Source organism: Musca domestica, unplaced genomic scaffold (genome assembly GCF_030504385.1).
Source record: "Musca domestica strain aabys unplaced genomic scaffold, Musca_domestica.polishedcontigs.V.1.1 236, whole genome shotgun sequence".
Lineage (NCBI taxonomy): Eukaryota > Metazoa > Arthropoda > Insecta > Diptera > Muscidae > Musca > Musca domestica.
The window spans coordinates 179,106-203,346 of NW_026712270.1; the positions used below are offsets into that span (position 1 = coordinate 179,106).

General features: G+C 36.3%; 2 protein-coding genes across 3 annotated transcripts; one reads left to right on the forward strand and one right to left on the reverse strand.

Annotated features, from left to right (window-relative positions):
• LOC131802737 (uncharacterized) lies at window positions 1-3,251 on the reverse strand. Of its 2 annotated transcripts, none has more exons than XM_059123185.1 (5): window positions 2,941-3,251; window positions 780-865; window positions 477-709; window positions 244-397; window positions 1-172 (listed from the first exon to the last, which is right to left on the reverse strand). In XM_059123185.1, the coding sequence occupies exons 2-5, from the start codon at window positions 859-861 to the stop codon at window positions 57-59; spliced, it is 585 nt and encodes a 194-aa protein (XP_058979168.1). In that variant the 5' UTR covers window positions 862-865; window positions 2,941-3,251; the 3' UTR covers window positions 1-56. The 2 variants fall into 2 exon arrangements, with proteins under 2 accessions (XP_058979168.1, XP_058979167.1); XM_059123184.1 differs by having other exon boundaries at window positions 2,881-3,251.
• Window positions 3,252-7,173: 3,922 nt separating this feature from the next.
• On the forward strand, window positions 7,174-23,472 carry LOC131802733 (putative gustatory receptor 58c). Its single transcript, XM_059123177.1, has 3 exons — window positions 7,174-7,210; window positions 18,300-19,426; window positions 23,317-23,472. Exons 1-3 carry the CDS (start codon window positions 7,174-7,176, stop codon window positions 23,470-23,472), a joined length of 1,320 nt encoding a protein of 439 aa, XP_058979160.1.
• Window positions 23,473-24,241: the final 769 nt, after the last annotated feature.

Sequence of the window (24,241 nt, forward strand, 5' to 3'; positions counted from 1 at the left end):
AATTCATTTTTGTACTATAATTTCTTATAATTAAAAAAACATATTAAATACTTTATTTATTTAGATTTTAGGCTGTAGGTTTGCCGGTAAAATGTTGCCTTACATTTGCGAAAGGCCAACTTAAAAGATTTTTCAAATTCAGGATAAGTTTCGTAGGTGTCTCTGAGTGATTCTGCAAAAATAAAGGAAAAATAAACATCATGTACATATTATTTAAAACACGTTATAAAATCAAGCTATTACCGAAATAAAAAAAGTTAAACAACCGATATTTGTTTATGGCTGTCTTATTTTTAGCTCCATCCCAATTTACCCGAAGCAAAATATTGTCACCAATCATTGCATGTAACGCCTTTTCTATTTTGTCTTTGCCAAATTTTAGTTTCATATATGATATCTGAAAATAATTAAAGATAAATATAATTAGCTTTTAGTACCAAATTCACTTAAATTATGCATTAAAAACTCTGGCTTACCACTTCTGATTCAGGCTCGTTATTAACTAATTGTTCTGCCGAATTTAATTCCTCTAGTGAATTTATTGGAAAAATTTTGAGATCCTTGCTAGTTGGGCGTATGTGTTTAACGACCTGTTCTAACAAAATTGTCTGTTTACACATAATTTTCTTTAAAGCTTCGACTTCAGTTTGAAGGAGATCAATTTTGTTTTCCAATTTTTTATTGGTGTTTTTTGTTTCATTGTTTGTTTCTAGAAATGAACATAAAATCAAATAATTACTATGATAAAAAATATAAAAAGAGCTATGAGTTAACATTACCTGCGACATTATTCGGTGTGCTTTGTACAGTTTCATCCGTAAAAACTGATTGAGTTTGGAATATGTTCGCATTAAAATTCATGGTTCTTAAGGTAGAAAAATAGTTTGAAATATAGTTTAAATATTAGTATTTACTAAATTTGACAGTGGTGTAGAATAGGAATAAATACAAAATATTCCCCATCAGGTACGCAAAATATCTTGCAATATATGTCACGCATGTTAATTTTCTCTCGGTGGATATTTAGTGTTTTCGCCTTACAAATTCCTAAACACTTTTTAGAGTCCACTGGGTACTGAAACAAGCTTACTGCATCTGTAAATGCGTTACCGACTACGTATTCTTCGCCGCTATCTACCAAGAAACCATATACTTTAATTGGAACCATACTCATAGTGAAGCAAAAATTGTCAGGAGATTTTCCGGATAAGAAATATGTGTCGAACTTGTATCTCATAAACAAGTTGTTTCTGTGTTTTTGCCCAAGTGGTAAGAATTTAGGATCATTTGTTTTCAAAAGCAAATGCCGCTCCATGCATCGATTATTTAGCTGTTGGCTAATGTATGATGGTTTCCGACAATCTTTTTTTAAGGTTTGCAAAAAGTTCTCATATTTATATGATGAAAAATTTTCTACATTTCCAAAGTTTTCCACGCATTTCGCCAAATGTAGTAAATTGTGCACGTTATAACTGATCTTATCACTTCCATATATCAAGGCAAAATCGGCAACAAAAGCTTCCATTAGTTGTTGAACGCATTGCAAATTCTTATGACAATTTGAAGGACACGAAACCATCCGATATGCTGTATGTAATAGTAAAAAGTGTGTATATAAATCCTCATGCAATATGTTTTTAAAAATAATTATTCCCGTGTAAAGCACAACTTGCCGGAATTCCTTTGCCTTCCACCTGCATACCTCGTCAAATAGTCTACCTTTTCGAGCAAACTCCTTTGGGGTATACTTCGCAATATACAATATTTTGCGATTTAATTCATTTATTTCCGCTACATTTAACTTTGATTTTGTATGCTTGTTTTGTAAAATTAAACGCAACATCTTTTTAAACACTCCAAGGTCAATCAAATGCATAGTGTCAAGCGGAAATTGTGTGACCATCTTAATGTTGCATAATTCCAAAGGGTGAGTTTCGCTACGAAATTGCTGTATGTGATATGCTTGACTTTTTCGTGCTAGGAAAGCTTCATCAGTCCTGGCATTTCCGGGTACTATAGCATAATTTAGTCTCTTATTTTTATATGAAGCTTCTTGCTCACATTTCGAACATCCTTGCGCAGAAGTGTGTCCCACTGTACCGGTTAAAAAAGCCCTTGCAGGTGTGTCACAAACAAAAAGTCTAATTTTGGGTGTAAAGTATTTATCACCAATTTTAAAACCTTCATTTTTCAAATAGATGTATTCCTCCACAAATCTTTTTAAGAAATCCTTTACATCCGGAGGTTTTGATTTACCAATATAAGTAGCAATTAAAAATGGTTGTGAGTTTTTGAACTCTGAGAAAGAACATAAGATTGGCCATAATGACGTTGATGAGCTTTTATAAAGCGGCATTCCATCCACAAATACATCAAGAAGTAATTCGGACTTTGCATTCAACAGCAAGTATTGGCCATGCATCATCAGCGCTTTTTCTAATCCAAAATGAAAATATTCACCTGGTGGCATTTGTGATATTGACGGGCTCTCATTAGGGCAATAAGAGTTTTCTGCATATAACGCTTTCAACAATGTTTCCTTGCATAGTGCAACATTAATACCTTCACTTTTTAAAATGCTAAGAAGCGAATTACAGCATTCGTTGGAAACGCGATTATTTATTACCCACGAAGCAAGCTTCCGATCAATACAATCTTTTTTTTCACTGCTGAAACTCGTATCATTTGGATTCATTTCGTCATGAATATTAAAGTTTTCCGATTGGCTACCCTCATTTGATGACTGATTAATTTCTATAGGTGCCGAAAGTTCCTGATCAGTAAGAGTCTGCCGAGTACAATTTGAGAAATTTTCAATTTCTTTTTTTACAAGCCGTCTAAGATGACGTTTAGAAACAAAATTATCACACATTATTTTACCAATTGATTTTTTTAATTACACTTTTTTAATTTTTTTAATTACACTTTATTTACACTTACAACACGTGTTTCACTTCAGACGGACACAAGAAAACTGAGCAAATGGACGGACAACCATAAAGAAATAATCGAACATGACGAAAGCAACAGTTAAACAACAGTTACATCAAACAAAAAAAAACATGCCAAAAATGCTTTGATGCATCCCTTATTGATCCATTTGGAGCATAAGGCGAGACATCAATTTTTTTCCAACTTCGTGGAATTTTTTGGCAAAACAAAATTCATACATTGCTCGCTTATTACTCCAAATGGATGAAGAAATCATTACTCCTCTATTGCTCGGTTGAGGATTACTCCAAATATTTTTTACTGGGGATTTAATAGTTTCAAATGTGTTGATCTTTGTGTGACGTTTACACACCCACACACAGGATATTTAAATACGCCAGTAGGGTAGAAGAAGTCAAGTCAGGATTCAAGTTTATTATAACTTTATAGGAACCTCCTTTAGATGTGTGTGGGGGGAGGGGGTGAAGAGGGGGGAGTAAGTTAGGGCACCATTATGACCTGCCATGTCATGCCCTGCCTTAAATTTATGGCATTATGAGAAAACTTGCAACTAAAATGGGGTCGAATGATAACCTTTTCCTAACACCACCCCCTCCTCTCCTATAACAAAAATATTTTCCATTTCTGGGTCGCAAACCCTTGAAACTACCTTAATATTTGTATTCTCTTTTTGGCTTTGGGATTGTCTTTTATGTCTCAAATCCTTCCTTGCTTTGCCACTTCTGGCTGTCATTGTCATCTCAATGTGTGACAATGTCGCTGTGTGCGTGTGTGTGTGAGTGTAAACGCATCTACAAAGATACAGGGTGAGATAAAAACAAGTAAAAAAGCTGTAAGTTCGGCCGGGCCGAACTTTGAATACCATTTGGTATAAATTTAACAATTTTCAAAAAATAAAATCCGTTAAAAATTCTGTTAAAATCTTGAAAATACCTAATGTAGCCGTGTATTAGAGTCTATACGACGACGTGGACCTGCACAGAAAATTTTCTGTCATAGTATGGAGGGTATATTCAGCTTGTCATTCCGTTTGTAACATCTCGAAATACATATTTTAGACCCCACGAAGTATAAATATTCTTCCTCATCATAAAATTCTATGGCGATTTAGCGATGTCCGTCCGTATGTCCGCCTGTCCGTCTGCGGAAATCACTCTAACTTCCGAACGAATTGAAGTAGATTGATAAAATTGCACTCAAATGTATGTTATGTCTGCAGGACTTTTGTTAATGAAAATGGGCCATGTAGGTCCACGTTTTGGTATAGCCCCCATATAACGGTACCTCCCGATATTCGATATTTTGATGATTTTAGCGAATTTATTCACCAGAATTGTTTCAAATTTGGTATTTGAAATTCGTAATGGATGCTACAGCCTATGGTAGAAAATTGTCTGGGCAGGTCCACGTCTTCGTATAGCCCTCATACAACGGTACCTCCCGATATTCGGTATTTTAATAATTTTAGCGACAGTATTCACCGGAAATGTTTCAAATTTGGTATTGAAGTTTGTAATAGATGCTTACAGCCTATGGCAGAAAATTTTCTGTGCAGGTACACGTCTTCGTAGAGCCCCCATATAACGGTACCTCCCGATTTCCGGTATTTTGATCATTTTAGCGACATTATTTACCGGAATTGTTTCAAATTTGGTATTCGAAGTTCGTAATGGATGCTACAGCCTATGGCAGAAAAGTGTTTGTGCAGGTCCACGTCTTCGTATAACCTCCATATAATGGTACCTCCCCATGTTCGGTATTTTGATGATTTTAGCGACATTATTCACCGGAATTATTTCAAATTTGGAATTTGAATGTCGTAATGGATGCTACAAAGTAAGACAGAAAATTGTCTGTGCAGGTCCACGTCTTCGTATAGCCCTCATATAGCGGTACCTCCAGATATTCGATATTTTAATAATTTTAGCGACATTTCAAAATTTGTATTTGAAGTTCCTAATGGATACTACAGCCTATGGCAGAAAATTGTCTGTGCAGGTCCGCGTCTTCGTATAGCCCTCATATAACGGTACCTCCCGATATTCGGTATTTTAATAATTTTAGCAACATTTTTCACCGGAATTGTTTCAAATTTGGTATTTGAAGTTCCTAATGGATACTACAGCCTATGACGGGAGATTGCCTCTGCAGGTCCACGTCTTCGTATAGCCCCCATATTACGTTTCCTCCCGATATTCGGTATTTTGACGATTTTGGCTACATTTTTCACCGTTTTTTTTTTTTTTTGTTTTTAAGTTCCGCATTTGAATATTGTAATGGCTTATGACAAATGTTACCTATGCAGGTCCATGTCGTCGTATAGACCCTAATATAACAGCTATATTCGGTATTTTTAAGATTTTAACAGAATTTGTAACGAATTTTATTTTTTTGAGAATTGTCAAAATTCTTTCCAAATGGTGGAGGGTATTCAAAGTTCGTCCCGGCCAAACTTACAGTTTTTTTAATTGTTAATTTTTTTTTGCATTTTTTCGAATGAAAGCAAAAAATATCGGAAATAGCATCAAATTTTAGAATATGTTTAGATTTGTTCGAATTGGCCACCTTTGGCACGAATTATGGCCCTCAAACGGCCAATGAAACCCAATCACACGCTGCCTGACCGAGTGTTGCTCTGCGGTATTTTGTCGGTATTCCCGGCAAAGCGCTTGGTTGAGGTGATCGACACTTTGGTATTTGGTTTAGTGCCAACCTTGCTTTCCAAAATACTCCAGACACACAAGAGTCCAAGGGATTGGTATCCGGAGATTTTGTGGTGGGCATTGTGCGCTGGAATTGAAGCGAGGAACCTCATTTTCTTACCATTCTTGGGTGACGCGTGCTGAGTGCGATGGTGATGATGAGGTGCTGTTGGAATGTCCAAGGTCTGCGGCCAAAATGTTTGCGTGTCAAAGGCTTTAATACACCCTCCAGAATATTTTCGCGATAATATTCGGTATTTATTTTGATGGCCATTGTGTGCTGGAATTGATGCGAGAACCCTCATTTTGTAACCATTCTTGGGTGTCGCGTGCTGAGTGCTATGGTGCTGAGTCCTGCGGCCAAAATGTTTGCGTACCCAAGGCTTTAATACATCCTCCGAAATTTTTTCGCGATATTATTCGGCATTTATTCTGATGCCACGGTCGATTAATACGAGCGGAGAGCGCCCATCGGCTTTAATGGCGGCCCACACCATTACTCACCATGGCCGGCGCTTGAGTTTTGGTGGCCAAGCTGCCTCAGCTGACCTCTTTCACAACTAAACACGATCATTTTGTTTGTTTACAATCAGCTGGACAACGAATCTCTCATTTCTCTCATTGTTTTTCTCATTACTCATCGGAGAAAACCACATTCGGTTCACTTCACCACTTTCGGCCAAGCGAAGCAACTCTTTAGCCCTTTTGAGTTGTCTATTTTCTTGCTGTTGCGGTATAAGTTCTTGTACTTTTTGGAATTTCCAATGGCTTTGCCCCGAGCTTATTTTTCGATAATTGCCGAATGGAACATTGCGGTATGTACATCTCACGAGCCATTTTTCGGCCACTGCGACACGGGTTTCCAACAAGCCGCTTCTTTACTTTTCGAACCATTTCTGCTGATGTTGCTTTTTTCTTCCGTCCACTTCCTTGACGTTGTCGGGCTACGCTGCCAGTACCACGGTAACGAGCGATGGTATGGGACACCAAAGATTTATTCACATTTAAATGCTGGGAAATGCTCTAACTAAAACCACTTCTGGTGGTTCTCCAGCCAAATATAAAGAAATCACACCAAATCACGCTTGAATTCCGAACACGAATAACTTATGTTCTGGAAAATTCTCAGCAAAATGCTTTTGTACTCTTCTAAACAATATAATGAGCTGTCACTGGAATAATTTTAACAGCTGTCGGATGAGTGGCTTAGCAATGAAAGCAGTCTGAAGTTGGTTGTAGTTTTTTTTCTTCTCACCCTGTATGTAACATAAGAAATTGCTACATGTTTGTCGTTTCCGCAACTGTGAATATTATCTAAGGATGGGGGAATAAAGGGAGGAGGGGGGAAAAGTATCCTTGTGTGTGTGTGGAATGCATTTCCGATTGGATTCATCCGTTAAACTAAAACAACGTAAATACATGTTTGCACATGCCTGACAATGTGAGTAAGCGAGCGAACGAATTACTCTGTGAAACAGATGGGAGGTATTATATCTGGGGGGAGGGGTGTGGGGATATCATGTCTGCCTCGACACCAAGACACCAGTATGCTCACAGTGAGTGAGCGAGTGAGTGAGCGGTAAACGTGGTTATCCAAGAGTCATATGTATTCATTTTAGGTGGCACTTTAAAGCCTGGCATCCATTGAGGATTAGTGAAGCAAATACACACGCTGGGGAACTGATGGAGGTCTTTGTTGCTCGTTGTTGTTCTTTTTTTTTTTGTTTGGTAGGTGTCGCTTAATGTTACAACTATATTTAGAAAGGATTTAAGCGATCTGAGGGAAGATAGTTTATTCTTGCATTAAGGAATTTTGGGGAAAAAAGGGGGGAAATAGTGAAAAGGGTTGTATTTAAAGGCGACAAAACGAAGATTGTGATATGTTCTAGGTCTGTTGGTAGAAGAATACGAATAGATTTATTAATGCCTGGGACCACTGACATGCCAAAAATTTTAAAATGTTTTTTCAAAAATATGAAGATTTTTATAAGTTTTCTTATACGACCCAAATCGGGGGTTGCTATGATATGCATTTTTCAAGAATTTTTAAAAATTTCAATATTTTTTCATTGAAAATTTTCAATTTTAAAATTGAATTGACAGTTCATTGTCCCAGCAGCTGTGTCGATGAGACTACCTGTATTCTACTATCATGTTGGGTGCTGGGAAAAGCTTTTCCTAAAAATAGATGCCTAAAAGTATGCTCAGAATTTTTGTATTTAGCAGAAAAAGCTATAGACGCAAGCTAACATTCCGAATTTTATTTGAAAGAACTATTTTAAAGAATACTCATTTGGTGGACCGGAAAAAATTATAAGATATCAAAATCGTTTCTGAAAAAAAAAACAAATTAAAAATCCAATAACTGACAATTTTTTTTCTAGTTTAGGTGCAAGTACATAAGAAGCTTGAAGTCATGACTAGGCATATTTTGTGACATTTCATAAAGGGATTACAGAGCCGCACTAAAATCCTGCCGTCGTTTTCCATTATAATTTGACATTAATATGCCTTGCCATGACTTCAAGCTTTTTACGTACTTACACCTTAAATTGAAAAAAATTGTTCGTTTTTGGATTTTTAATTTTTTTTTAGAAACAACGATTTTGATAATTTTTAATTTTTTTTTTTTCAGTCCAACAAATTTGTATTCTTTAAAATATCTTTTCAAATAAAATTCAGAAATGTCAGATTGTGTATATAGCTTTTTCTGTTAAATGCAAAATTCTTAGCATACTTTTAGGCATCAACTTCTAGATAAAGCTTTTCCCAGCAAAGAAATTTGTCAAATTGCCCATTTCAATGGCTACGAATTTATAAAACTTTTTCTTGGTATTTTATCTTAAAATACTGATAGAATTTTCAAGTCCCTTGATGGGTAAAAATGACTATCCATTGGAATTCCTTAAATTAAATATTAAATGTTGAACAAATCGGTTCATCATATTTGTTGAAAGCAGCGACTCTTAAAAATTCATAAACAAATGCCTAAAGGTGAGAATACATAAAGTGCTTGTTTGGCTAGCTTAAGTTATCGGCAGGCTTCTTCGGAAACGTACAAAGGAGTCTAGGGCCAGGATCGAACTAAGTCAACCTACAACTCCATTGTTCCTCTATGAAGAAGCCAGCCGATGACTTAAGTTAGTCAAATAAGCGTTTTATGTATTCCCACCTTAATGGGTAATCTCGATAACATAATTTTTTATTTGATCTACATAAATTGTCATATTTATATTTTGTAGATCTTCCCCAAATTTGAACACGTATAGCTAGCAAATAATTTAGATTTATTTCCGACCAAATATTCTGTAATTATCACGTCTTTTAGAGGGCATAAAAGTCAGGGAAGAATCATGGTACAATAAAAAGGTAAGGTAGAGCTACCAGCTGATTAAAATTTTTTTTCTAAGTGTGCCCGACTTCTGCCAATTTTGTGTATGTATTTATTGTTTTGAAAAATAAAAAAACGAAATATTTTCAAAATTAATGATTGGAAGAAATGTACATTGCGGGAAGCGCATTGAAGATATTCCCTAGTTTTGCCATGGATTTGAAAGTTCAAGCTTTTTAGATTATATTTTTGAAAGAAAACCAAGACATTTAATTCATTTTTCACGCTATATGACTCATTTTAAAAATGAGGGAAAATATCGAATAAATAAAAAAAACTTGTGGCATGCAAATTTGACAGGAAGCGGGCATATCCTCAGGAGTGCATTTCTGTTGTTTTGCGAAGCTGTTGTACCTCCTTATTGTACCATAGGAAGAATATAATCTAAAACAAAAGAAGTAAAAAAGCAGTTAAGTTGTTAAGTAGGCCGGGCCGAACTTTTTATTTCCTTCAGCATACGGAAGGAACCCGAAAATATTCAAAAAAGAAAAACCACCGAAAATACCGCTCAAATAAAAACCTTTATATGGAAGCTATACGAAAACGTGGACCTGCACAGACAATTTTCTGTCATAGGCTGTAGTACCCGTTACGAACTTCAAACACGAAATTTGACCCAATTCCGGTGAACAATGTCGTTAATATCATCAAAATACCGAATACAGGGAGATACCATTGTATGAGTGCTATAGAAAGACGTGGACCTGCACGGACAATTTTATGTCGTAGGCTGTAATATCCATTTCGAACTTCAACTACCAAATTTGAAAGAATTCCGGTGAATAATTTCGCTAAAATCATCAAAATTCAGAATATTGGGGGGTGCCGTTACATGGGGGCTATACCAAAACGTGGACCTACATGACCCATTTTCAATACCAAAAGTCCTGCTGACATAATATACATTTGAGTAAAATTTTATCAACCTACTTCATTTCGTGCGGAAGCTAGAGTGATTTCCACAGTCGGACAGACGGATTGATATCGCTAAATCGACATAGAATTTTATGTTGATCAAGAAAATTTATACTTTTTGGGGTCTAAAATTTGTATTTCGAGGTGTTATAAACGGAATGACAAACTTAATATACCCTCCATACTATTAAAATACCTACATTTCTTGTTTTTTTTTTGCCATTTTACAAACGTAAACAATTAGTTAACAGCTGATTGATTTCAGACAGCGTTGCCATATGCCATATTAAATTTGTTCAATGCAATATAAATTCAGTTCCATGGTAGAAGAATACAGGTAGTCGCATCGACACATCTGCTGGGACAATGAACTGTCAAACCAGTTTTCAAATTGAAAATTTTCAATGAAAAATTATTCAAATTTGTAAAAATTGTTGAAAAATCGATATTATAACAACATCCGATTTGCTTCGTATTAAAAACTTCTACTTATTTTCAATAAAATATTTTAAAAATTTTGACATATCAATGTTCTCAAGCGTTGATGCGTCTACCTATATTCTTCTACAATGTTCAGTTCCATTTCGTGCAATAATAATGGGGATAATCCACAAAAAATAATTTAAGATACTTAATGGAAATAAAGGTTGTTGCCAGCCTAGGGCATTATTCCCACTTTCCGCCATTGACTGGGTTTGTTTAAATATTTTTAAAAGAAAACGGAGCAGAAACATTTAAAATAATTTAAATAAACTTTTAAATAAATATTTTAAAATAAATATTTTCTTGTTGCAAAATTGTCAGGCTTTATCCCTTTATTGTTGTTTTTATAAAAACAACGTTTGTTTATTAGTGAAGAACGATGGTAATGTTTACCAGGGGGTAAGGCAGGGAATACCTAGGTTTCGGAAGGAGAAGGAAGTTTTTTTTTAAAAAACTTCTATGACAAAAAACAATTTTTTACCCAAGTGACGAGATCGTAAGCTCAATAGAAGAATAACCAAAGAATTAAATTAAACTAAAATTCTTTTGGAAAGTCTTCTAAATCTTACAACCGCACTTATAAACATTTACATCTTTCTCCAATATTTTCCTAAAAGTTAATTAACAATTTTTATTTGTACACAGAAGCATCATTTCATATCATGGAACTTTCTCTCAACTGGTGTCATAGAAAAAAATTGTCCATATTTCGTCATTTTGGACCAACTTCATTGTAGGCACTGCACCTATATATAATTGAGTCTTTTCTCTAACTTCGTTAGTGGCGGCCATTTCACCGATTCCCCTCCTAAGGATATGGACATATAGCCTTACCCCTTCTGTCTGAAGGCCTGGATTCTGTAAATATTTTTAAAAATAATTTTCAAAACTTAAAAAAAATATGTTGGCAATAGTTATTTTTCATTATTTTTAAAGGTAAATATTTAACAATTTTTCTTGTAAATTGAGTTTAGTTTTATTTCCAAAGTTGATTTAATATTTCCTTCACATACCTTCAAATCTTCTTTGAAACCCATTTTCTTTCTTTCTTTTTTTGATCCCATCCTTAAACATTCGCCATTTCACAACTTTAAAGTATTTTTTCTTATTTTCCGCATGAATAAAACTCGGTAATACCCCGTTGACAATAAAACAAGGAAGTACATGTGGGCAAGATTTTATGTTTGTTTTAATGTTGTTGTTTTCATGGAGAGATTTATTTCCTGTTTTATGGCTATGGTGAGAAGCAACAGAAAGTATGAAACTTTCTCAGCAACTTCTTTTAAAATGTTGACCACCAAAAGAGGAAGAGCATAAAATGTGGTTATGGAATTGTTATGGGATATTCCAACAGATTTTATTGATCTTTGAAATTATATGTCTGCTTTTATGGACTCCAGGATGAAATGTGTGACTTTTTTGGTCATCCGGCAACAATTTACATAAATTCACGTTAGAAAATGTTGGGCTAAAAATGGAAAGTGGAAAAAATGTTCTGAAAAAGCCCCCAACAACTTATTATATTTATTAAAATTATATTTTTCAAGATCTAAAATTATTTCCAAAGTGTTTACAGCTCCTATTCCTATATGTGCCCTGATGTAGGAATAGCAGCTGTAACCACTTTGGACAAAATTATAGATCTAGAAAAATATAATGTTAAAAATATATAATAAGTTGTTGGGGGCTTTTTCAGAACATTTTTTCCATCACCATCAACAATTTGGCCGAACCACGAAATTAACAGGTTCAGTTTAAGTGAAGCGAAAAGCCTTGCCAATATATACTACCATGGTAGAAGAATATAGGTAGATGCATCAACGCTTGGGAACATTAATATGTCAAAATTTTTGAAAAGTTTTGTCAAAAATAAGTAGATTTTTCTATGTTTTCTTATAAGACGCAAATCGGAGGTTGTAAAGATATGTATTTTTCAAAAATTTTTACAAATTTCAATAATTTTCCATTCATTATTTTCAATTCCAAAATTGTTTAGACAGTTCATTGTCCCAGTAGATGTGTCGATGCGACTATCTGTATTCTTCTACCATGTATACTATGTATGTGTCATGGTAGAAGAATATAGATAGCCGCATCGACACAGCTGCTGGGACAATGAACTGTCAAACTAATTTTGGAATTGAAAATGTTGAATGAAAAATTATTTAAATTTGTAAAAATTTTTGAAAAATACGAATTATAATAACCTCCGCTTGACGTCGTATAAGAAAACATATAAAAATCTACTTATATTTGAGAAAACATTCAAAATTATTTGGCATATCAATGTTTCCAAGCATTGATGCATCTACCTGTATTCTTCTACCATGGTAAGTGTAGAGAACTAAGAACAAAATGCAACCATGGGCTAGTGATAGGGATTTTTTTTTTAAATTGTATCTATGAATCCCTATCATCAACCATGGGCTAGTGATAGGGAACTAAAGACACCATTTAAAAAAAGTCCAATAAAAAAGGGATGATTGCCAAAACTACATTTACATTTTTTTAAGTAGGCTTTGAATAACTTACCCCAGTAGCTATTTCTTTGAAAAGAGAAATAGCTCAGAAACCCGATTCAGAAAAAACAAAATTTTAAAGTTGGATGCTGTTGCGCATCATGCGAAACGAAAAAGAAAATGACAAAAAGGAAATGGATGGCGTTGCCATAATAAATAAAATTAGGGATCGTTCAATCGATATATGGCTACGGTTTTATGCAACCATGGCTGATTAACCATTTCGTAGGTACCCTATTGCCATCTAGAATGTCCATGATAAATATTGGAAAAATTAGGAAAAAATGGTGGATTAATGAAGCGAGTATATATATATATAAAAAAAATCTGTAGCCCATCAGGATTCCGTAACACGATACAACGACAATTTACGATAAAAGTTCTCGTAAAACTATAGAAGAAAAAAAACTTAACTAGCGTCAAATTACCATAATTCGAAGAATTTTTTAGGAAAAAAATAAATGAAGAATTTAACTTGTGTAAAGTATTATATGACTCCTGTAATGGAATTCTCCAAAGGTGAGGGTAGATAAACAACTTGGCATTATGGCCAGGCATATTAATATCAAATTATAAGGGGAAACGACGGCAGAATTCGATTTCTGATCTGGCATTCCTTTATGATATGTCACCAAATATGCCATGTGAAGACTTCAAGCTGCTTATGTAGCCACAGCTTAACTCAGCTCTTGAGTCGGTAAAATTGAAATGCCACAAATTTCGGAAATTAAGGGTAAGTTAGCAGCGACATCAAAGTAGTCGCTGAGACCTACCGATACCTAACTTATCAACTTCAACTTTTATTTTATATCAACATTTTTGGTTTTAAAGTTACCGATTTTTGACGGTATTTTCGTATAGCCCCCCCATATAACAGTACCTCCTGATGTTCCATATTTTGATGATTTTAGGGACATTATTCACCGGAATTATTTAAAAATTTGGTATTTGAATTTCCTAATGGGTACTATGCCCTGTGACGGAAAGTTGACTTTGCGGGTCCGGGTCTTCGTATAGCCCCATATTACGGTACATCCCGATATTCGTTATTTTGATGATTGTAGTCAAATTTTTCAATGGAATTATCTGAAAATCGACACAGAAAGTTCCGTCTGAGTACTTTACCCCCTGAAAGAGTATTGTCTATATAGGTTCACGATATCGTACAGGCCTCATATAATGGTACCTCCCTACGTTCCGTATTTTGATGATTTTAGCAATATTATTCACCGGAATTGTTTCGAATTTGATTTTTGAAATTCGTACTGAATAGTACAGCCTTTGACAGAAAGTTGTCTGTCCACGGCTTCGTATAGCCCTTATATAACGGCACCTCCCGATATTCGATATTTTTATGATTGTAGCCAACATTTCCAATGGAATTGTTTCAAATTTTGTATTTGAAGTTCCTAATGGGTACTACAGCCTGTGACGGAAAATTTTCTATCCAGATCCACGCCTTGGTATAGCCCCCATATAACGGTACCTTCCGATATTCCGTATTTTGATGATTGTAGCCAAAGTTTTTAATGGAAGTATCTGAAAATCCACACAGGGAGTTCCTTCTGAGTACTTTACCCCCTGGTAGAGTATTGTCTTTATAGGTACACGATATCGTATAGGCCCCATATAATGATACCTCCCTATATTTCGGATTTTGATGATTTAAGCGACATTATTCATCGGAAATATTTCAAATTTGGTATTTGAAGTTCATAATGGATACTACAACCCATGACAGAAAATTGCCTATGCAGGTCCACCTTTTCGAATAGCCTCCATATAACGGTAACCCCGATATTCGGTATTTTCGTGATTTTAGCTACATTATTCACCGGAATTGTTTCAAATTTCGTGTTTGAAGTTCGTAATGGATACTACAGCATGTGACAGAAAATTGTCCATGCAGGGTCAGGTCTTTGTATAGCCCCCATATAAGGGTATCTCCCTACAATTTTAGCGACTTTATTCACCGAAATTTTTTCAAATTGAATATCGTGTTTGAATATTGTAATGGCCTATGACAAAAGTTGTCTATATTGGTCCACTTCTTTGTATAGACCCCAATATAACGGCGACTAGGGTTTTAACAGAATTTTAACAAATTTTGATTTGTTTGAACATTTCAAAATTCGTTCCAACCGGTTGAGGGTATTCAAAGTTGGGTCCGGCCGAACTTACAGCTATTTTACTTGTTATGTTCTATCACCTTTAAGGTGAGAAAACACCTATTTTGCTATATATATTATAAGTCAATTAAAAAAACCTTTTATGTATTCTTACCTTTACATTTTTGTTTATTCTAGATTTTTAAGACTGCCTCTTCCGAGCACATATTTAACTCAAATATGATTTTCCAAAAACTATATTCTTTTTTAATGTTTTGCATTTCAATTTTATTCTTAAGTTTCTTCCTTAACTTAAATAACACTCCATTAACCTTCATTACCCACTTTTTTCCATTTCATACTTGTTTCTCTTTGTATTACAAATGCAAAATAGCCATGAAAGCAAAAAACGAAATTGTTATTATGAACTCCCACCATATTCAATTTACAATTGAAATCCAATGTAATAAGTGATTATTATCTGCAGAAAATTAAATAAAATTCCAATGATGAAGCTTCACTCTTGTCTTTCGTTACCTTTGAAATATAGCGCAGCATTTTACCATTTAATTTTGAAAATTTATTATCAAATTCTAGCAAGATTTTAAAAATTTGTTTTGGAAATTGATAACCAACCAAGCAAGTCAAGGGACTTTTGCTCATGAATTATTAATAATCGTTCCCCCTTTGAATTTCAACAAATATGAATAGTAAATTTATTCAATGTTTTTTTTAAAGAAAATTTAAGTATTCTAATTCTATTAAAAATTCTGCCCATATTAAACGAAAATACAAAGAAAAAGTTAATTCAACTCATAGCTGTTGATGTGGTTACTTTGTTTGCTGTTTAAGCACTGTACCATTATTGACGCCTAAGAGTATGTTAAGGTTTTTTTGCATTTCACAGATTAACGGCGCTGTGGTTTAGCGTTCACACATTTAAAGTTAATGGGTGGCTGTCAAACAACTCTAGATTTAATTTTCTCTGAGAAAAAAAATGAAAATTCTTTGTGTTTTTGAAAAAGAATATTCAGTGAATTTTTTCGATATTGAAAAAATCATGTTTTTTTATAAAAAAGCAATTTATGAGATATCTATAAAATACATGAATGTTAGCAAATTTGTCTATAGATAAACTCGTTTAAAGGGAAACCAGTAAGGAACGGCCAAAAATCGGGCGGGGCCGACTATATGATACCCTACACCACTATGTGTATTTAGTACAGCTCAAGCTATTAAAAAGGTTTACATTGGGAATTGTTGTGAAGTAAATCATATCAATCCGTAAAACCGGATGAAGATATATATCGAAGCTATATAAAAATCTGAACCGATTTCAATCTCGACAAAATTTGACAGATGTATTTTCGAGCAGTAGCTGATGTCTGATACCAAATATCATTGTTGTGGAGGCCATATTACGCATGTGAGGGACCTTAAACCCCAAATCGGATGAAACCGATATATGGTAGCTATAGCTATATCTGAACCGATTTTCACCAAATTTGATGTGCTCACTTCTAGACTGCATTCGGTGGGATGTACCAAAATTTAGGTCATTTGGCCTGATATTAGCCATTTGGTGCACAATTAACCCGAAATCGGTAGAAGATATATATGAGAGCTATAGCTATATCTGAACCGATTTACACCAAATTTGATGTACTCACTTCTAGACTGAATTCGTTGGGATGTACCAAAATTCAGGTCATTTGGACAGATATTGGCCATTTGGTGCACAATTAACCCGTAATCGGTTGAAGATATATATGGGAGCTATATCTAAATCTGATCCGATTCTCATCAATTTCAATTGGGTTTGTCCTTGGGCCAAACAAATGTTGTTTACAAAATTTAATCTCTATCGGATAATAAACGCGACCTGCATTTTGTTGACAAGACTACATGGACAGATGGACGGACGGACTGACATCCATAAATCGACTCAGAAAGTGATTCTATGAAGATTCTCAAAGGTATCGATGGGTCTATCGCGCTTCCTTCTCCGTGTTACAAACAAAGCAACAAAGACATAATACCCTTACCACATTCGATAGCCTCTTTGAGTCGTCCGCGCACAGCACAGCTATCTGCGACAAGATTAGAAGTAGGAACAAGGTCCTCAATTCTCTGGCCGGCAGTACTTTGGGAGCTGATAAGGAAACCATATTGACCTCTTACAACGCGATAGACCGGTCTATGGTAAACTATGTTGCTCCGGTGTGGTCCGCCAACGTCAGAGCTACGCAGTGGAAAAATATTCAGTCCAGCCAGAATGCCGCCGCTTAGAACCGCAAAAGGGTGCCTTCTCATGACACCTGTCGATCACCTACATGAGGAAGCAAAGGTCTTACCGGTGCGACAGCATAACAAAATTCTGTCAATGCAATACCTGCTTGGGTGTTATAGACAAAGCCATCCGAATCGCTATCTTGTGGATAGGCAACCTCCTCCTTCATGATCCAGAGGGAGAGGTACAGAGAGAGAGCCTCTAGATCAACAGGCCTATTCAGCGGGACTGAATAATACTCACTCCAATGCGATCTCAGAAGCCCTTCAAGGATATAGAGCGAATACTGTGCTAGGAGACCATCCCCCTCCCGTCGCAGCTGAAGAACGAGAGCTGCCCCGTCAAAGCCGAGTAGTTTTGTCTCAATTACGATCAGGATGGTGCAGCCGCCTAAATTCTTATTGGGCCCGGATTAACAGCTGGCGATGTGCAGCAGACCTGCCCAGCTTGTGGCATAGGCTCACATGACACGCTGCACCCATTTTGGCTGCCCAGCCAAGCCTACTCACCTAACTCCAGTCTCGTTATGGACACAACCCATACAGGTTGTATCCTTTTTGAGACGGCACTTAGAGGCAGATCCTGATTGAATGGAGTCAGAAAAATGGAAACCGAACGAACGCAGATGTATGAGCTGCTACAATAACAACAACAACCCTTACCACTAACTAAACTTATATCATCAATTAACAGACCCTTGATTCTGCCAAATTTTTTTTGGCAACAGCCAACGATCCGAACTCAATTTTTTCATTTTGGATTCCACCGTTTCATTTGCATATCTCCCCTAGAGGAGAGGAGAATTTTTAATATTTAAATACTCAATTATGATATCGAGGGGTGACATCATGTACACACACCCCGGGGGGACCTCTTAACAGCCAATCATTAAAACTAATGGATGAAGGTAATTTCAATAAAACTGTTCGGTTCTCTTAGTTATACGTTTCACTTCCGTGCGAGCTGTTCGAGTTATGGTTGAATTTTTAACGATTTATTACTACACCAGCCTGGTGGTGGGTTTGACAAATTTACGCTACGATGGCGGAACTCAAATTGTCGAGCTCTACCATTGGCCCACAATTGTGTATTCGGCGGTATTGAATCTGGTTTTCATAATGCTCCAACCCATCTCCATGTTACACTCCAGCCGGGTGTCCTTGAACTGTGACGAATTCGGTGCCCTAGTGGTAATAAAACTGCTAAGTGGCATTGCATACTTTTTGGCGTATTTTTCGATTATGTGCATGTCTTGGCTAAAACGGAAAAAAATACATCAGCTGTACTACAAATATTTGGCTCTGACTCGGCGCTATTTCACCGAGACCATGCTGTTGGATAACTACGAAGCTGTGCAACGGGCCCAGCGTATATTTCTCAAGAAATTCTGTTCATCCGTGTGCAAGGCCATTGTGGTCTATGTGAATATCTATCACTACTACACCGAGTCACCCTGTGAATATGTGAAGAGTTTACCCTATGTGGCGATAAGTTTGTACTATGGCCTCCTGAATGTGCAACAGCTGATTGTGGATGTAAATGTGATATTGGGTCTGCTGCTCATCGATTTGTGTCTCAGCATGTTGAGTCATACCTTGGAGGAAATCGAACGTGACATTTGGCTAATGGCCAAGGCGCGAAAGGTCCAAGAGAATATTTTTCTAAAAAATCAACAGATGTTACATCGAAAATGGCGTGGTAATTTAAATCGCACCGTGGAGGCTATTGCCGCTGAGGTAATGCATCTGCAGAGCTTGACGCATGAGCATTTGGATATCTATGAAATTCCGGTGCTATTTTTGTTGCTGGCCGTCTTCATCAGTCTCATTACCATGATGTTTAACATCATGGCCTATGTTGCGGATTTTGGAAATGTTCAACCTTTGAAGTTGTCGTTTTACGTTTTTATTTTGCTGGCGAACATTAGCAATGTCATGATATTCTATAACATCTGTGAATCGCTGCAGAGGACATATGCACGCATGGTCAATCAGGTTTATCGTATTGGAATCTATGCCTCACTGGGCAGTGGAGGTTATGTGGAAAGGGATACGTTGGTGTTGAGTGTAAGGGATTCGAAAAGAAAAAAAAAATCTACAAAAAATATTGGAAAGTCAATTCAGCAAAGTTTTTTTTCAGGGTAGAATTAAAAAGGTAGCCCTATGTAAACATATCTTCAAAATTTTTATACCCTCCACCATAGGATGGAGGGTTGGGTTTATACAATTTTACTGAAATGTATATTATGGCTGCAGGATGTTTGGAATTGGAAATGGGCCATGTAGCTGCACGTTTAGGTATAGGTCCCCATATAATTGTACCTCCCGATATTCGGTATTTTGATGATTTTAGCGGCATTATTAAACGGAATTGTTTCCAATTTGGTATTTAAAGTTCGCAACTGATACTAGAGCCTATGGCAGAAAATTGTCAGTGCAGGTCCAGGTCTTCGCATAGCCCCCACATAACGACACCTCCGGATATTCGGTATTTTGATGAAATTAGAGACATTATTCACCGGAATTGTTTCAAATTTGGCATTTGAAGTTCGTAATGGATACCACAGCCCAAGACAGAAAATTGTCCGTGCAGGTGCACGCCTTCGTATAGCCTCCATATAACTGTACCTCCCGATATTCGGTATTTTGATGATTCTAGCGACATTATTCATCGGAATTGTTTCAAATTTGTTATTTGAAGTTCGTAATGGATACTACAGCCTATGACAGAAAATTGTCTATGCAGGTCCACTTCTTCGTATAGCCGCCATATAACGGTACCTCCCGATATTCGGTATTTTGATGATTTTGGCGCCATTATTCACCGGAATTGTTTCAAATTTGGTATTTGAAGCTCGCAATGGATATTGAAGCCTAAGACAGAAAATTGTCTGTGCAGGTCCACGTCTTCGTATAGCCCCCATATAATAGTACCTCCCGATATTCGGTATTTTGGTGATTTTAGCGACATTATTCACCGGAATTGTTTCAAATTTGGTATTTGAAGTTCGCAATGGATACTACAGCCTGTGACAGAAAATTGTCTCTGCAGGTCGACGTCTTTGTATAGGTTTCCTATAATGGGACCTCCCTATATTCGGTATTTTGATGATTTAAGCGACATTATTCATCGGAAATGTCTCAAATTTGGTATTTCAAGTTCGCAATGGATACTACAGCCTGTGACAGAAAATTGTCTGTGCAGGTCCACGCCTTCGTATAGGCCCCTTATATAAGTACATCCCAATTTTCGGTATTTTGGTGATTTAAGAGACATTATTCACCGGAATTGTTTCCAATTTGATATTTGAAGTTCGTAATGGATACTACAGCCTAAGACAGAAAATTGTCTATGTAGGTCCACGTCTTCCTATAGCCCCCATATAATGGCACCTCCCGATATTCGGTATATTGGTGATTTCGGCGACATTAATCACCAGAATTGTTTCAAATTTGGTATTTAAAGTTCGTAATGGATACTAGAGCCTATGACAGAAAATTGTCCTGGCAGGTTCACGTCTTCGTATAGCCTCCAGATAATGGTACTTCTCGATATTCGGTATTTTGATGATTATTCACCGATTTTTTCTCAAGTTTCGCATTTGAATATTTTAATGGCTTATGACAAAAGTTGCCTATGCAGGTCCACGTCGTTAAAAAAAACTCTGCTGAATTGACTTTTTTATAAAAAAAACTCATGGTAGAATAACAAAGGTAGCCTCATGCAATCATGGAAATACAACTCTTTTATTTGGTGTCTATTTATTGTCAAAATTTATATTTTGTAGTTCTTCCTTAGATATGGACGTACGACTGGCAAGAAATTTACATTTACGGGGAGAAATGAAAAAACTGCAACCAATTTCAGACTCCTGTCATTTCTAAACCACTCGTCCGACAGCTGTTAAAATTATTCCAGTGACAGCTCATTATATTGTTTACAAGCGCACAGAAGTTTTGGTGAGAATTTTCGAGAAAAAAAAAAACTTATTCGTGATAGAATTCAAGCGTGATGTTGTGATTTCTTTATATTTGGCTGGAGAACCACCAAAAGTGGCTATCGTTAGAACAATCCAGCATTTAAATGTGAATAAATCTTTTGTGTCTCATACCATCGCTAGTTACCGTGATGCCTGGTAGCGTAGCCCGACGATGTCAAGGAAGTGGACGGAAGAATATCAACAGCAACATCAGCAGAAATGGTTGGGAAAATAAAAAAGCGACTTGATCGAAACCCGCGTCGCAGTGGCCGAAAATGGCAATATTTCATTCGTCAAATATTAAAAAATGAGCTCGGGGTAAAGCCATTGAAATTCCAAAATGTGCTAGAACTTACACCGCAATAAAAAGAAAATAGACGACTCAAAAGAGCTAAAGACTTGCTTCGCTTGGCCGAAAGTGGTGAACTGACGAAATTGGTTTTCTCCGATGAGAAAACATTCGTTGTCCAGCAGTTGGAAACAAACAAAATGCTCGGGTTTACTTGCCAAAGAGGTCATCTGAGGCAGCTTGGCCACCAGAACTCAAGCGCCGGCCATGGTGAGTGAGGCTGAGGGCCGCTATAACATCAGATGGTCGCTTTCCGCTCGTATTAAGCGACTATGGCATCAGAATAAATGCCGAATATTATCGCGAAAGTATTCTGAAGGGGATGTTATAAAGCCGTAGGCACGCAAACATTTTGGCCGCAGGACTCAGCACCATCACACTCAGCACGCGCCATCCAAGAATGGTTACAAATTGAGGGTTCTCGCATCATTTCCATTGCACAATGGCCATCAACGTAAATGTTGAATATTATCGCAAAAATATTCTGGAGGGTGTATTAAAGCCTTGGGCAGCCAAACATTTTGGCCGCAGGGTTCAGCACCATCACACCCAGCACGCGCCACCCAAGAATGGTTACAAAATGAGGTTCCTCGCTTTATTTCTAGCGCACCATGGCCACCAATATAAATGCCGAATATTATCGTGAAAATATTCTGAAGGGGGTGTTATAAAGCCTTGGGCACCCAAGCATTTTTGCCGCAGACCTTGGACATTCCAACAGGACTCAGCTGCATCGCTCTCAGCACACGCCATCCAAGAATGGTTACAAAATGAGGTTCCTCGTTTCTTCATTTCCAGCGTACAATGGCCACCACAAAATCTCCGGATACCAATCCGTTTGACTATTCTGTCTGGAGTTATTTTGGAAAGCAGGGTTGACACTAAACCAAATACCAAAAAAATACCCCCATACATTGCAGCTGAAGAACGTCAGCGCAATTACGTTCAGGATGGTGTAGTCGTCTCAATTCGTATTGGGCACGAATTGATGAAGATGTGCGTGACGCCTGCCCGCCGTGCGATACAGGCCCGCACAATACGCTACACCTTTTTAATTGCTCAGCCAAACCAATCCAACTCACTCCAGAAGATCTCTGGCTACAGCCCGTTAAAGTAGCCGAATTTCTAAACCTGGAGCTGGAACCAGATTAGCAGAACGCAAATACATACATGTACTACTGCTACAACAACAACAACAACCAAAGTGTCGATCACCTTAAGCAAGCGCTTCGCCGTGCCATGGGCCAAAATACCGCAGAACAACATTCGGGCAGGCAACGTGTGACGTGGTTTCATTGGCTGTTTGGAGGCCATAATTCCTGCCAAAGTTGACCAATTCGAATAAATCTAAATTTATTCTAAAATTTGATGCTATTTCCGACATTTTTGCTTTCATTCCAAAAAAATTAAAGAAAAAAAAAAAAAAAGAAAAAATTAAAAAAAAAGCGATCAAATAAAATATGCCACTTGTCATACGTAAATATTTAAGATATTAAAATATTTTTTTGCTTTTTTACTTTTTAGCAAATGAGACTACCTCTATTGTTCTGCCATGGAATAAAAAAACTTTGCTAAAATATTTTTTCTTTTTTTTAAAAATTGTACCACATCATTTGATTTCTTTGCAGTTGGAAATGCTCCTAATGCAGCTGCGCTATCGTGAGTTCCGTGTGACTGTGTGTGGACTATTTGAAATTCGCAACCGAACCGGCATGATAATGATACATAAAATTGTCCTAAATCTAATGTATCTCATACAAAGTGTTGTGCAAAGTATTGCCTAGAAAAAAATACTAGAAAAAAATTTAAACAAATTAATTAATAAACCTAACCTAAAAGTTGCTAAATTTCTTTTAAATTAGTTTTAACCACAAATTCTGGTTCCTTTTCTTCAAGTTTTCCTAAATATTTACAAATATTTAACCACAAAGTTTTCCCCAGCCACAAGATAACCGTATACTTTGATGCTTCTTCTTCTTCTTGTTCTTGTTATCTAATGTCTGTGAAATGTTAGCCTAGAACCCAGACATTCAATAACAAAGAAAAAAAGAACAACAACAATAATAAAAATTTTTTGTGTAAATTATCTTCTTTATTTAAAATTCATATGAATGTCTGTGGTCATTGCAGGAGCTCTTGAAATGATTCGATGACTATTTCCTCCCTCCCTCCCACTGCCCATAACCTCAAAATTTTCATTTGCATGTTTTATGATTCATATTTGCATGGATGGTTTTTGTGTTGGTGTACGACGAGTGGGTGGGCAGTCAGACTGTCATTGAGTCAGTCACTTTCAAAAACAAAGGCATTCAAGAAAAGTTTCCAATGACTTTTTTGCTGGGGTAATTTGTAGCAATACCTTTTTGTGTCGGATATGTAGGTTAACATATATAAAGGGTGAGATGAAAAAAAATTGCAACATTTTAAAGTTTTCATTAATTCGTACCTAAAAAAGTGATCACAAATAATAGCTAAAAACGCCGAAAACTCAATATTTAAGGAGTTATGGCCATTTTAAAGTTTTCATTAATTCGTAGCTAAAAAAGTGATCAC